Here is a 16,885-nt window from a genome sequence, read left to right on the forward strand (position 1 = left end):
GGATATTGCGATAATTACGTCGTTTAAGTCGGCTCGTCGTTTACAAAAAAAACTCGCTCTAATATGGCGTAAGCGACCATTTAGGCTTACCATACCGCACTATCTGACCAAGCACGTGCTACCTATTCGCATATGTGGAATTAACCAGGGATTTATCGTTTCTTACGGGTATACAAAAACAAAATTTTAAGAGGCGGGGAACATAATCTTGAAAACATTTTGCGAAATTCCTAAAGCTGAATTTGTGAAGGTACTGTTAAACGGTAGTAAATTTGCCCTAGACAGACCACTGGTGTAAAGAAGTTAGGGTAACTGTCTTTTAACCCCTTCCATCTCGCTCCCGTGATATTTCTGGGCTGGAGTGTTCAGTAGTAACGCTGCAATAAGAATAAAACTAATTCATTTCTGTCTCCCAGAAAACAGTTTATTTCTCATTTTACACACCAGATGGCAGTACCAGGATATTTTTAAGAAACGGCAACCATCAAGAGAATGCAAAGTTTGTTGTTACGGAAGATATGAAAATAATAAGAGGAATTGAGGAAGGAAACTCGCAGGGCCGGCCCTAGACATTTTGGCGCTCTCGGGCAAAACCTTAACTTTGCGCCCCCCCCCCCCCTTTTNCCCCGTTTTTTTTAAGTAAAAAAAACAAAACGGGGTTCTTTGTCAATTCTCGAAAGGCGGTGGTTGAGTGGTTTTGTCATGTTAAATTAAACTAGATTTTGCCTTAATGTTTAAATATATTATATTATTTGAATTATGTGCTTAGAAATAAAAATGATAAATTCCGCCTGCCTCCTCTCAATCTTGTCAACTATCATTTTGGCGCCCCTAGATCAATGCGCTCCGGGCAGCCGCCCGGAGCGACATTAAGTCATAGTAAGCCTGAATGTAGGCTCTTCCAAAAATTTTAAAATTTCAAGCTAAAAACAAATCAAAAATTATATATATATTGTTCCTACACATATTTTTATATAATTTTCAGGGATAAAAAAAATAGGCACTTATATGACCGTTTTCTTGAAAATTAACTGATCGCTAAGGGGTTATAAAAAGTTACAAAAAATTTTGGGGAACAGAAAGGCAGAGTAACTATGAGATTCTGGTAGCTATAGATTACTGTTGTCGGTTACTGAACTTAGCTGCGACATTTACAGTTCAGTCTTCATGATCAATCGCCCCAGAATCTAGCTGTAAGTGATTGAAAGGGAGAGTGACAGAACAAACATATGAATACAGACTGCTGGTACATTAAATAAAACTTCTCTCTTCAAATTCAAAAGCTACAAGCACAAATATTTCCCTGAATTGTCCCATTGACTAGTATGTGATCGTGAATTTCCGCTAATCTATTGACGGTATGCTATTTACAGTATTGACTGATTTATTTTTTTTTACGAAATTGTTTTATGAAACATATGTGCATTATAAGTTTATACTTACTTGGTTCTAAACTGCAAACAAACCTTAAAAATTCTTCAAAATCATTTAGTAGAGTGACATTCTCATTCAATGTTCCTGTCAAAATAAAATTATATATATAATATTAAAAGAAGTATATATTGAATATAATCCTAAAAATAGAGCTCGCAGGGTTGCCACAGAAAAAAAAATGAACAAAATAGTTGCTTTTAGTAGCCTAACACATGAAAATAGTAGCCAAAAACTAAGAAAATAGTTGTCTAAATAAGAACAAAAATTCATCAAAAATATGACTAAAATTTTGTTAACGACTTATTGTTATATACCACGATCCATTCAGTCAAGCTGATTACAAATATGATAATTTATTTATATACTGTAAAATCTCCGTTTAGCGGACATTTTAGGGACTGAAAAAATTGTCCGTTTAGGAGAGTTGTCTGCTTACGGGAAGGGTACCCAAATAATGAAGTTTAACGCAGTTAATTGTTTTTAGAATATTTTCAAAGATGTAGATATAATTAAATAATTTACAATAAGTACAAATAAATATCAACAAGGATATTTATTTAAACTTTAAGAAATATAAAAAAGAATATATAAAGAAGTTAGGTATAAATACATAATTCTAGATGTAGCTATTGATAAATTAATATAATTTTCCTATTAGCATAGATACTCAAGTCAGACATATGATACTGAATAGGAGCATTCAGTCCTCAGTCGGTTTCAATTATTAGGTTTACATCCCCTTATACTTACCTATCATTTGATAAGGAACATGATTAATACCTTCTTGAAAGTTAACCTCCCATGATTAACAGTCATTCACTGTTCAGTCTACGGAGTTGATTATTCACAATTGAACAGCTATCAAGTGTCTGAATAAGTGTTTCATTTATATGAACACATCAAACATTATATTTCTGTTCTCTTTTTTACTCCAACTGTGTTAAATACAGTCTTCAAATTGGTAAGAAAATTAAAGAAATTTTCAATGGGGAAGAACCATTGAGAGAATTTAAGATGTCATTTCAACTCCAGGAGTCTCATAACCTGTGTGGTCCAGATGAAAATATGCCGCTGTCCTAATTATTTCAGGAGAATTATTTCAGTATCATTTTCTCTCCTTTTTTTACAAGGATATAGCAAAGTGACAAGAGAAAGATTGATTCTTTAGTAGTGAAATAGCTTCACAATATTTTTAGTTATGGATAAAGCAAAAAATAAACCTGTTTCAAAAATGGCTAAAAGTTGTATTTTTTTTCCTTGCAATTTATAGCAGATATAGTTTTTTTCTTTAATTTAGAAAAAGTAGTGTCCAGTTTGAAGAGAGAGAAAATAACGTTTCAGGGCCAAAATGACCGTCCGCGTCCGGTTACGGGAGTGTCCACTTTGCGGAGAATGTACATAATGGTTTATTCATAGAAGATTACGGGGGAATTAAAAATATGTCCGTACTGAGAGGCGTCCGTTTTGCAGGATTGTCCATAAGAGGTTTCACTGTATATANACTATATATATATATATATATATACACACACATGAAAAGTGATTACTCAAATTCAAAATTCATGCACTGTAATATCGTATAAAAACTTATCATTATTTTTTTTTTAAAAAAATCATACGGAATTTCGCAGCAATAGTCATTCAAAAGGCGATAGAGAAATGAAATAGACCTACAATGGAGTCTGTGCAGATTGAACAAATTAAAAAGTGAAGACTCAAATTTGCAATTCAAAATTTTCACAATTTTCTATTTTTTAAGAAAAAAAAAGTTCAGTGTGTTCAGAAACTATCTTGTGGGGCGCAGATTTTCCACCCAATTTATGTTTAGAAAGAAAAAAAAAACATTGATAGGAGTTCAGAAAAGTCTCCTGTTCCTGAAAATAGTCGCCTTTTTTTAGCCTTTTCAGGCAAAAAAAAAAAGCCGTCATAGTCGCTTCATGCCAAAAATAGTTGCAAACAGTTGCATTTTAGCCGCCTGTGGCAACCCTGAGCTTGTATCTAACACACAATCACTTAAAACCTTTCCCACAAAGAAAGTCCTTAAGGTTTAACTTTGTAAAAAACAGGACTGGAGGATTTAAAAAAAAACATTACAGCTCTAATAATGAGTATTACACATAGAGTTAGAAATGCAAATAATTATTCAATACCAAATCTAACAAATTATGAAATTTCATAGATTTACCATTGATTTTATCTTTGTAGTTTGTTGACAACCCTCTAGAAATCTCTAACACCCTTTAAAGCCCATTTTTATTGGATAGCCCCTAATTGAGAATCTATGCCACAGTTAAACAGAAAGCGGTAAAAAAAATTTTATAGTAAGATTTTATTATCGAAGACACAAATAAGAGTCCATAAATAAAGTGGTAAAAATATAAAGACAATAAAATGAGGAAGAACTATTTCACATCTAAGAAAATTTTGTTTCACAAATAGTTCAGACAACAAAGTTTTTTCTTAAATTTTACTTTTTATTAAATCTTTCAAATTATATTTTTCATCCTTTTATAACATACAATGGTTTGCACTCTCTATTAGCATATGTGTTATTAAAAAGGTATTGAATAACATGAAATCTTACCATTTTCTAATATTTTTTCTAGTTCAAGAGTACCTTGATATTTTATTTTATCAAATTGACATTTTTTCATGCAATACTGTAGCAAATTTATACACTCTAGAACTGAATTTTCCTGAATAAGGCAAACACACATGTTACCATAAGCCTAGAAGGAAAGAAAAAGAGAAAGTTAATTTAAACAAGATAGTAAAAAAATGCACATTTTCAAAATATTTAAAAAAAAAAAGTATTGAAATGCGCAACAAGTACAGAAATGTATTGAAGGTGGTTGTCTTCGGCAGACGATTCTCTCATTATCCGCCCCAAATTAATATTCCGCGTTCAGCAGTATAGACTAAATACCAAATATTTGTATGTTGCATCTCTAATTTAGAAGCAGCAATTACTGTTTATTTTTGAAAATGTAATTTTTTTAAATTATAATTTTACAGTGCTGAGCATAATCTTGTATCTATTTACAATTTAAAAACTCCTTGAAAAAGTTTTTTGCAATAACCGGACCCTATTTGCACAAATTCATAACAGCAGGACCCTGGTTGAAAGAATGTGAGTAATTTTCTCACAATTTCACAAAAACCGGACCTTTCACAAAATGTCTGGACAGACTCCTGTTTACAAAAAGCGAAGAAAGAAATAATTTGTGCGTTCCCCCCAACAAAATGCGAGAAATCACCCATAATATAAGATTTTGTTATGTGCTGAATAAAAAATTGTTACTTGCTCAATAAAAAAATTATACAGTTCTTTTTTTTTTGTTAACACAGCGCTTTTATTATTTTAAATGAGTAACATATATGTTTGTTATTATTAAAAGTATCTTGCAGAACGATATTAGTTCTAGAGAGTTTTGTCGCAGATAGCTCGAAAAAATTCTGCCACAGGAGAATTGTTTAGGTACATTAAAATAAATTATGCATCCATATTTCAATCTGAAGATTTCGTTTATTTCGCATGGTATAAGATTAGACATTTGAGTGCTAAAATTTATCACCTCAGTCCAAAATTTTTATGGTAATTCACTTTCATGTAATTATGCCCTAGCCCTATCTACTAATACTCTTATGGCTCACTCAGCACATCCATTTGCAAAGGATTATAATTTTTTTTTTCAAGTAGGGTCCCGTATTTTTCTAGAAAACTATCAATCTTGTTATTTTAACCCACTATCTGTTCTGAATCATACGATTTTCTTATCAAATGCATTTTCATATCTTTCTTTAAATTTACAAAACATTTCAAATACTTCCATTTTATGCTTAAAAAAATAAGAAAAGTACAAAGAAAAATCATCTACTAGAACTGAAAAATATCTTGAATTGCCTTATGAATCATTTCATTTCTTTCATTTCAAAATTATTTACTTTGTTACTTGCATGCAGGGGTCTGTCCAGTTTTTTTTTGTGAAAATTTAGACATAATTTGTGAAAATTAAAAACTATATTAAAAAATCATCACAAAAATATGGTAAAGTAAAGAAGATATTTTCAAAAATTGTCACTACAAATAAAAATCATTTGTGACTTTTAAATTTCTATACATCTTTCCCTTATATATTCAAAAAAAATTTTGCTATTGTAAAATTTTGGGCTAAAAATTGTATGCAAATTTCGAAATCCATAAAAATCATTGTCCATGGTTATATTGCAATTTGAAGTTAATAAAAACTAGTACTAAAATTTTTTTTATAATTTTGAGAACATTTTCAACTGGGTCTTACAGAAAAAAGCCTCACCGAGAAAAAAAAATTGTTCACAAAAAAATAAAGGCCGGTAAGAATAAATTTACAATTGTGTTTAAGATAATGATCGAATTTCGACTTCCAGAAAAGTTTATAGAGGGAGAGACTCGTCCTTTCATTTGAAACAAACTCAAAGGGGGAAAAAAACCTGCTTAGATATGGCGTAAGTGACGGGTTAGGCTTACCACATTGCTTACCACCAAACACTAGCTACATTTTCATAAGAGACCATCTGGCAAAGAAGCTCCTCTTTTACCAAGATTGCATAAGATTTTCTTTATTTGTGAAGCTACCGTTTTTCCTGAAGTTGAATTTGCAAAGGTACCGCTTACCGGTAGTCAGCAAGATAACGATCCAAAACATTAATCGAAATTGTGTAGAAACTACATTGCATCAAAAGAAAAGAAAAAAGTACTGAAATACATGGATTGGCCCCCTCAATCACCTGATATTAATCCTATTGAGCTATTGTGGGATGAACTCGATAGAAATGTTACAAAAATGAGATGTACCAATCAAAACAAGCTTTGGGAATCTTTACTTAGTTGCTGGAACCAGATATCAGCTAGAACATTACAAAAACTAATGGAAAGAATGCCAAAAATATGTGCTGCTGTGATAAAGACTAAAGGAGGATATTTCGAAGAATCCAAGATTGGACGGAATTCATAAGTTATGCATAAAATTATAGTTCTTACCATATAAGCGTACCTACATTTCTCAAAAAAAGTTGATTTAATGTAATTTTCAGTTTAAAAGAAGTCATTTTTAATTGTTATTTGTCTATTTTTAAAAATTCAAGAGTGAGTCTAAACTTTTGACTGGTAGTGTATGTATATATATATATATTAACACAATGAATCAANTTTAAAAGAAGTCATTTTTAATTGTTATTTGTCTATTTTTAAAAATTCAAGAGTGAGTCTAAACTTTTGACTGGTAGTGTATATATATATATATATATATTAACACAATGAATCAAATGTAGATTATCATGTCCTCTTTTTGCAGATTATACACACGCAATTTGCCATCGTTGTCAGACCACCCTATAGTTCGTCTTTGGTAAGACCCTCCCCACGCCACAAAGTCTGCGGCAGTCCGCTGCTATGGAAACAAGAATAGCGCATTTCAGGGAGGGTAGCTTCTCTTCACTCTAGGGCTAACACAATAGACAGAAGAAAAATATTCCTTTTCTTTCGCCGAACCGAGCCTAAACAATGATCCCACACCCCTGCTGGAAATAGTCATACCTCGTTACCACAGTCACCGCCAAGGGCCCAGACGAATGGGTGGGGAAGTTCTTGCTTTAGCCAAACTATATTCTGCTGATAATCAGAAGTTAGAAGTAAGCCAAACTATATTCTGCTGATAATCAGAAGTTAGAAGTAAAAAATACTTACCGTAAAGTGCTGTGGATTGATAATTGTAGAAATATAACTATCTAATAAAGCTTTTTTATATTCCTTCATTCGAATATATATTATTCCTCGTACAGCAAATGTTTCATAGCAATATGGGCTGAAATAAGAAATAGCACAGATTTAGTTTAAAACTAAAACAATGTTTACAAAAAAAGAAAAGGGGAAAAAATTACTTGTAATTTAAAGCAGATGTTACTGCTTCGAGGGATTCTTCATAATTTCTTTTTAGTCCTGCCTCTTTAGCTATTTCAAGCCACCTATTACTTTCCATCTACAATTAAGAATTATATTAGAATAATAGAGAGATTAATAATAAGAATGTGAAATGTATGATTTTTTTTCATTTTTGAGAAGTAGAAACGTCTACTTTTATCGAAATTTACAGTGAAAACACATATTTGATATCACAGGGCTGAGAGTAGTCAGAAAGTAAAAAAGAGGAAATCCAAAAATGAATATATATATATACATATACACCCTCGTGCAAATTAATTGTAACAAACTTTTTTTTTGTGTTTTTTAAAGAAGATGTTTTGGGGTTGTTTCAGTTACAATGGGGTTGAACCTTTGCAGCCTATTGCCGGTATGATGTGTTCTGAGCAGTACATTACTATTCTGGGTAAAAAAGTTGTTCCATAGTTGAAGAAACGATACCTTGATGGAACAGGGATTTTTCAACAGGATTTAGCTCCTTGCCATACGTCCAAAATTGTCAAGAAATTCATGTCTGAGAATCAAATTGAGACATTGGAATGGCCAGGGAACTCTCCGGATATCAACCCAATTGAGAATCTCTGGGCCATATGCAAGAATCGCCTATTAAATATGGACTGTACAACTATGGAGAAGCTAATCACGGCGTTAATTCATGTGTGGTACAAGGACACAAATATTATAAATGACTGTAAAAAATTAGTGGAATCCATGCCGAATCGTGTCCAAATGTTAATAAAGTGTCGTGGAGATCATATTATGTACTAAAAATTTTTGAGTTTGTATAAATTTAAATAAAATAGCATTTTCTCTTAGTTTTCTGAATTTATTGAGTTTGTTTCAATTAATTTGCACAGGGGTGTACATATATATGTAACATAAAAAGCTTCTATTAATCTTATTATGTTAGTTTCTTTGTTATAAAACAACTCCTAATTTATTACTAATTAATTATTCAAATCGAAATGCTTTCTCACACTTTGAAAAGCCACATCCTGTTTCTAAATCTATTTTTGGCCTAACTATGCATAAACTTACTTAAAGACATTTTTCTTTTAATCTACGTGGGAATCACTCGAGCAACCTCATTAACCAATAGTAATTTCTGAGATTTGCCTCTTTTCCCTAAATAGAGACATTTTAGGATTATTTGCAAGATTTTCCCTACCAGAAAGACTGATCGCCCAAGGAGTAAACTACACTTTTCGTTCTCCACTCAATAAAGAATGACATAATAAAATTTACTGTGCTTTCATTAAAATCCTGTGTCTGTTTTCCTGCTCGGTCCGACTGCATCATCTTACATATATACATATATATATATACAAACATATATATGTAGAAGCAATGATATTCAAAAATTTGACAAAAAAAAGTGTGATTTTTAAACCATGTGATTATAAATCCCGATGATTAATTTTAAAATTGTATGAATATGAATCGCGTGCCTGATTTTAAAATCGTGTGAATAAATACTGCAATATTTGATTATAAATTTAGAGAATATGGATCCTGATATGTGGCTTTTAAATCATGTGAATATGAAACTCATGTGAATTGAATTTCAAACATGTGAAAATACAAATCATGTGTAATTTTTAAATAGTGTGAATACGAATCCCAATGTCTAATTTTTAAATCACGTTTAAATACGAAAATCTATATTTAATATTACAACCGCCTAAACGAATCACGGCATTGTATTTTAAATTAGCAGAAATAAGAATTATTACAAAGAGTTTTAAAAAGGCGTCAATACAAATTGCGATATTGGACTTTTAAATCTCGTAAATAAGAATAGCAATGTACTATATTTAAATCACGTGATAAAAAGGCTGAAATTCGAGAGACAAAAGTGAAACTCGGCTAAAAAGGGGAAAAATCTCATCCCTGATATTAAAACCTAAAGCAAATACAAGGTTGCCACTCAAAGCTAAAAATATTAAATAAACTGTTTTCCCTGTACATATTATACACAATATATTAAGAGGAAAAACATAATTGTGCTCTTGTTTGAGCTGTATTGGGCTGACTATATTTAACTAATTACTGGTAAAGCGTAGAGAAAAAAAAAGGAACAGCTGAACATAGTTAAATAATGCTTTAGTCAGTACAGAATTCCCACTGAATTTCAGAAACAAAATTCCATGACTTTTCCAGGTATATCAGATAAATTTCAATAAAACTCCATTCCAAATTTTATCTATACCATGCAATTTTCAATTAAAATACTTTGAATTGTAATGCCAAATATTAGATTTTGTGAACAAAACCATACTGTAGAATGGAGAAGTTTCACCAAAAAGTGGAATTTTATAAAATAATTAAATTAGATGCTAGAATTATTTAACTCGAACTTCAATAACTAATTACAGTAGAGCGCCGATTATCCGAACCCTTATTATCCGAACTATGTCTGATTTCATTTTTTTTTTAAGTTTAGAATACTTTTTAGCCTATCGACAATTTTTCTAAATCAAGAAGAATAAATAATATCCCCTACATCTGAAGACCATATTTAATTTACAACCTTTTTAGCAGTTTTCTTATAGTAGCCATACATACATGTATTGTGATACAGTTAAACCTGCATACCCCTTTACAAAAGAAAATTATCTTCCAAGAATGTAACCTTCATTTTGATAGTCTAGAATGGTTGGAATGCAGAAGGAGTTCATGAATAGATAAGTGCTGAAGTTCTATAATTGGGGAATGGGTAGTTGACACTTATGGTTAATGATTACAGTGCTTGGAATCTTAAATCTTGGAATAAAATTCTTAACAGAAAAACAAACGAAACTGAAGTTTCTGAGCCCATAGATTTTTCGGATGAAAATGATGAAATTGTTACTGAAATTTTGAATGAAAATCGGAACTCCACAGACGAAGAGGAAGAAGTAGGTGATCAAGTTCAAGATAGCGGACCTTCTCATATAGAAGTGCAGTTCATTAGATTTTGCAATGAATTGGCTAGAACGTCAAAATGATGTCGATCCAGTTCAGTTGATTTATTTCAAAAGAATAAGGGATATATGGCTGCTAAATAAACGCGTCTTCTTTGAAACGATATCTTTGCTGGATTTCTTTTGCAATGGAAAATAATGAAAAATGTGGTAAAATCCGTAATTGACAACAAAAAAAAAGGTATAAGAAATTGAAATATGATAAAAATAATTCAAAATAAAAAAAAAGCAATAAAAAATTTTTTTATTGAAAATATTTAAAAATTGAAAAAAGAAAAAAAAACTTAAACCCGCCAGAGCTATTTTAGACAGTACTGCCAGTCCTAAGTCTACAAAAGGTGCGATGGGAAGTTAATGCATAAATAATAATAATTTAATCTAGATTTTAAACAACTTTCCAATTATCCGAACCATGTTCAGTCCCGAGCAGTTCGGATAATCGGCGCTCTACTGTACTGACAATTCTAAGACTGGTTATTTTTCAAGTATGATACAGGAATTTTCCATGTTTTTTGCATAAAATTCCAATTTTCAATGACTATTCCCTGGTTTTTAGAGTGAAAAAAAAATCCTAGACTATGATAGGTTTTCCTTGTTCTCCCTGACCTGTGGGAGCCCCGTTAGTAAATGAAATAGTTTAGTGTAGCTGAAATATAATCTTTAAATATCCCACAAATTAAGTTTTGAGAGGACACCATCTATTAAAAGACGAAAATAAGAGACAAAATTTCCTGCATTTTGGGTAATTTTTTAAATTTCCTGTACTTTTCAGGTTTTCCCTGTGGAGTAGCAATCCTGAAATATATGTGTATTTGTTGCTGAGATTTCTTACATATGTTACAAACAAGCACAGAGAGAGCTTGTAAGGTAACAGAATGGGTAAAACCTCTTCCTCAGGAATTAGCAAAGGTTGAGACATACAGGCGATCGAAATGGGCTATATGGTAGGAACCGAAGGAGAATTCCAGTTCATTCTTGGGCTGCATCTACCAGATGCTGGGTGCATTGGAAATAAAATGACACATAGTCCTTCCAAATACAAAAGAACATTTATTCAACAAAAATAAACAGCTCCTCGTCAGAGCTTACTTCTCCGACGGAATCATAGCATCGAATGACAAAATCTGACGCTAAGCACCGAGGCTCGCATCGCCAACTCTTTCCACACTTCACTTCATTTTACAACATTCTCCCCCTGTTGAGACTCAGAGTGAGTCTCAAGCTCATAAAATACATTATTAAACAAATCAATTCTTTTGGGAGCTCTTACACATCCTCCAGAGGAAGTATATTGCTGCATTATTGTTTTACCAGGGGCTCACCCACCTTTGATTTTACATTCAGCACCACAATTCGATTCCTTTACACCAAGTTTCTTATCTGCAATGATGCTCATTTCATTTGCCTGAATTTCTAGTGGGAGGATACGTTGAATTGGACATAAAATTGATTCATGCTGCTGCTCAAACTGGCTAACAAAAGAAAATTCAATAGAAGCAAGTGAATTGTGTATTTTTTGTGGGAAGAACACTGGGTAAACTAAAAAAACCTTAAAGCTAGTAAATTTTCTGCTGTGGAAAAAAGTCTAATGATGAGCATGTAGCAATGTAGAGCTCAAAATATCCTTAAAGGAATAGTTAGTTGGAAATTTTCGAAAAATATAACATCAAATTTTTTAAAATGTCTGGCCAAAGTACCAGTGTGCATGACTAAGTCTGTGAGGAATTTGTAGAAAAACAAAAACTCAATATTGAAAGACTGTGATGAAAAAAATACAGGTCATCTGCAACAATTCAGATTTTCAAATTCATGACATTCCATGTTCAATTCCAAGAATTTTTCACGACTTAACGAAGTTACTATTTTCTCCCAACAAAAACACAACAATAAATTTAAAAAAGCATTATAACATTAATTGAAATAATGGGTATAACCAAAACTGTTATACTCTGCATCTTCATATTTACTGATTTTAAATTTAAAAGAAANGAATTTAAAATTAAAAAAAAACAGAGTAAAGAAAGAGTTGAAGCAATAAAATAGCTGCAAAAAATACAAAGGCATATAATTTTTTTTCTACAGAATTATATTCTAAAGATACTTTTCTTGTTCATTAGAAAGGAAAGAAATACATCTGATTTTTCTGTGCTCATTTCGGAATAAAAAAATTTGCCAATGACTGGCTTGCTTCAGCTAGAATTTGAAATTGATGAAATAAAAATAACAAAAATTCTGAAATCATAGAAGTTTAAAAGATAATTCGCTCTAGAAACAATGTTTTTCTTTCATTTGTTTGGAAAGAACACCATAATTTTTAAAGAACATGATAAAAACATTTTATATTTTAATAAAATATGACTGTGAGTGGGTATTTTGTTACAATTTCAGATATTCGGAACACCATGAAATGTGGGGGGGGGGATAAATTCCATCTTAAAAATTTGATTTTTCGGCGACCTAAATCAATGACTTTCCATGATTTTTTTTTTAAAAAATAGTTAAAATCATGACAAATTTTGTTTAATACCGAAATTCATGACTTTCCATGATTTTGTATGACTTTCCAGGTGTGCAGATATCCTGGACATATATTTACATACAGTAGAAATTGAAATACGGTCTAACACTACTATAATGAACCTGGGATATAGTGATGTGGAAATGATAGTGGATGCTTTCAGTGGTTGCATCCAAACTGCTTATGTTATTTTATACATTTACAGTGAACAGTTGAGAAATTGATGGTTTGCTTATAGTGGACTCAAATTAGGGGGAAGTTAAATTTTATTTAATCAACAAAATGTATTTAATAATACATTGCAATAACATGAATTTAATAATGTATTCAATTAAATAATTAATTATGGAAATGATAAGCACCAATAAGATTGTAAAACTTCATTAAGCAATACTAATTTAAAAAGAAAATAATCACCCAAAAAATAAATAAAGCATTTTGTTAACTCTAAATGTCAAACAATCTTAAAAAATGCAATATATTTCATACATAATTATATAGGGGGAAAATAAAATACAAGAAAAACTAATTAATTAAATTAAATAAAAACATCACTTAAAAATTTCCAAATAGACAGCACCAAAAAAAAAGTGCTTAAATTGTCGAGTTTTAAGTTATAGAGTACAAAACTTATTGCCAAACAAAATAAATAAATGCAGCATAATCTAGAAATGTATCACTTGTAAAAAGAGAAAACTGCAATCTGTTTCATAAAATAATTGTCAGCTTTAATATGCTTCTATTAATAAACTTCTTATATTTCTTTATAAAAGCAGATGGTTTTTAACGAAAGCTGATATGATTCCACAACAGGCAAAACTCTAAACCACATCTCTAATGAATCAAGATTTACTCAATTAAGACACATTTTTCAATAGATATCAAATAAATAAACATAGCAGGGGATAAAAAAACGTTCTATTCATAAGAATTAATGTATTATTAATTACTAATTAACAGGGTTCCCACTCTTTAAACAAAGCAAAAATTAAGGACTTTTTCGATAAAATTAAGAAACTTAAAAATAGTATGATTGTTTATCATCGAATATACCACCAGCAACAGTTATTTACCTTTCTTAAAAAATCAAAAAAAAAAATAATAATAATAATAAAAAACAATTTTATTATAATGTAAGTACTGATATAATTGTATTAATTAACAGGGTTCATTAAAGTAGGACCAGGTAATTTTTGCAAACCCGGGTTAGGTTTTCTTAAAAAAACATTTTCAGATTGTTAAATGTATATCTATGTAAATAAACTGTATTCCATTTTTAATGATTTCATTGAATTGAATCATAAAATTAAGCGCAGAAATTAAGATTTGCAATTCTTTTCATACATTTAAAAAAAATAGAAAATAAAGAAATTTGGGAAAAACACTGAAAAAATTATTAAAACAAGTTTTTATATTTCACTGTTAGGCACGCATCACATATTCATTTGTGGGCGGCATCAGCTAAATATTAAGTTATGCCAAGCAGTTAGTCTCTCTAAAATGCTCTACCCTCAATGCATGGTCTCATTCTAGGTGATAAAGTAATGGACTTTTTTAAAAAATATTTTGTAAGACTGAAAAAATTGTTCCTATTAAGTAATAGTGATGCAGAAAAATTAAGGACTTTTAAAAACCTTGTACCAAAATTAAGTACTTCTAAGGGCCCTTGTTTTCCAAAATAAAAATTAAGCAGTTTTTAAAGACCGTGGATACCCTGATTAATGTATTATCCAAAATTATTCTTTAAAAATAAATTGTCATAATTAATCAAGGACAATGAGAAACAAACAAGGATTTAAAAAAAATAAATAAAAAATAACATGCCAACTTTCGGATATTTTAATAACAAACTAAATCCTTTGTATAGTATACAACTTACTGAAAGTTTTTGCACCTCAGACGTCAAATCCGTTAATGCTTGCTTAAGCCTCACTTTTATAGTTGTATTTCTCACTAAAACAATAAGAAAAGTTAATACAACATCTCACATGTTTACAGTTTTTTAAAAAAAATATATAACTCACCAAAAAGCAATGCAACCACATAACAAAACTTGATAAGACTTTTATCATAACCAATAAAATTTTCTCTAAAAAAACAAATCTAATTATTTTAAATTATCTAAAATGTGCGACAACCTATTCATAAGAAAACGAAAACATATACTAAAAAATATTTCATATAACACTAAAAATTGATGCACTAAAAAATGCATAAATACAAAAGTGAGAAAGTGACTTCAATATTAACTAAAATTAATTAACTATGAAGGAAAATTAATCAGTAATATACATTAGTTTTCTAAGTGGGTCAAAGAAAATATCAAGATATTCATAAAAAACAAACAAAAACAAAACGAAAATCAGGACATTTTTTGGAACAGCGTGTATCAGATTATATTTTAAAAAATGCAAACTAAAAACAGTATAATTTGCTTCACTGAAGTGTAATAAAAGCAAATTTTTATAGCAAAATAATAATAAAATATACTATTTTTAAAATCATAATTACTTCGCTTGGAACGAAAAGTTTTAACAATTTTCAGCACGATTTTATTAATACTCATAGCTGCCAACTTGTTAAAAACAAAATTAGGAACAACCAATATGGGGTAATTATGACACAAAGTAAAAAGAAAAATATCAAAACATCGATATCAAAATATCAATTGATAAACCATACACGTTACATATTTAACATAATTTTTATAGCTAACAGTTTTAATTAAATGACTTTAAAAATGAAGAATATCCCACCTTTATAGTAACTAATTCCAGAAGAAACTTACTTTTTCTAAGAATCGTACTATTGTATTTTAAAATCGCATGGATATAAATTGTGCTGTTTTGATTTTAAAATCATGCGGATAGGAGCGGCGTTGTTGGATTTCAAAATCACTTGAATATTTATCGCGCTGTTGGATTTTAAATTCACTTGAATATGAGTCACGATATTGGATTTTAAAAATGCGAAAATACAAATTGTAGGGGCAATTGCGATATTCAATATTCAAATTACGTAAATATGAATCACAATGCTTAATTTTTAGATTGCCTGAATACGAATCACAATATTGTATTTTAAACTAGTGTGAATACGAATTTCCGTATTTTCGGAACAAGGATAAAAAATTGGAACAAATAAAATTTAATCAGAACAGTTGGCAGCTGTGAATACTGAACAACTCATAAAAATTTTAAATCAATGTGTGGTGGAATCAACAACAAACTATGCTCAATGACCGAAATTTTGAGAAATGTTAAAATTTAATTAAATAGTTGGTATAACAGGGCTCAAAAAACCGCCCGCCCATCCTCGGCGGTCAAAAATTCCCCGCGGACAACGAATTTCTCGAATCCGACGTCCGCGCGGATGGCCATTTTCTCGTTTATGTTTGTGATACATTTTCAATTTTTGTTATCTTACAAACAAGAGTCTAGCGCCTCACTTCTAAAATGACCCTCTAATCTCGAAATACAGCAACATACTGCACATGGTGGAATGGAAGTTTTCTCTGTCAAGGAGTACTGCAGCGGTTGAAAGGTGCTTTTCAGCAATGAACTTACAAAAACACACATTACGTACTGGTCTTAAACAAGAAACGTTAAACGCAATTATGAACATCTACCTAAATGGAAAACCCCTTTCAGATTTCTGTGCAGAAACCTCTGCAAATCATTGGCTTGATTGTGGAACTGGCAAACATTATATTTGATTCATTTAAAAAACGCAGTACCCTCGGATAAATTGACATTCCAGATAACTTGACCTTTGTCATTTAAATTATTTCATAAAAGAAAGAAATAACTTCATAAAAGAAATACTAGGTTACTATAAGTAACCTAGTATTTTTTTTGTTACTGTATAATGTAATCCTAGTATTTGTAATCCTAGTGACTACTAATTCATTGTGCAATTTATATAAATGTTTGTAATAAATAAGAGAAAATCATATTTTTATTTATTTAGAAGCTACGGGTTAGTTTCAAAGGAGGACGGGTACATTGTTGG

General features: G+C 30.5%; 1 protein-coding gene across 5 annotated transcripts in view; it reads right to left on the reverse strand.

The window, feature by feature from the left end:
* Positions 1-16,885, reverse strand: part of LOC107441387 (E3 ubiquitin-protein ligase TTC3) — a 133,675-nt gene that overhangs the window by 92,883 nt on the left and 23,907 nt on the right. For all 5 annotated transcript variants that reach the window (XM_043054164.2, XM_043054163.2, XM_043054165.2 and 2 more), the window contains 6 exons: positions 14,899-14,963; positions 14,754-14,827; positions 7,354-7,451; positions 7,160-7,277; positions 4,019-4,163; positions 1,444-1,518 (listed from right to left, as the gene is read on the reverse strand). In XM_043054164.2, coding sequence (XP_042910098.1) covers positions 1,444-1,518; positions 4,019-4,163; positions 7,160-7,277; positions 7,354-7,451; positions 14,754-14,827; positions 14,899-14,963 — 575 coding nt within the window. The remainder of the gene's footprint in view (positions 1-1,443; positions 1,519-4,018; positions 4,164-7,159; positions 7,278-7,353; positions 7,452-14,753; positions 14,828-14,898; positions 14,964-16,885) is intronic.

This window comes from Parasteatoda tepidariorum, chromosome 5, assembly GCF_043381705.1.
Source record: "Parasteatoda tepidariorum isolate YZ-2023 chromosome 5, CAS_Ptep_4.0, whole genome shotgun sequence".
In the NCBI taxonomy this organism is placed as follows: Eukaryota; Metazoa; Arthropoda; class Arachnida; order Araneae; family Theridiidae; genus Parasteatoda; species Parasteatoda tepidariorum.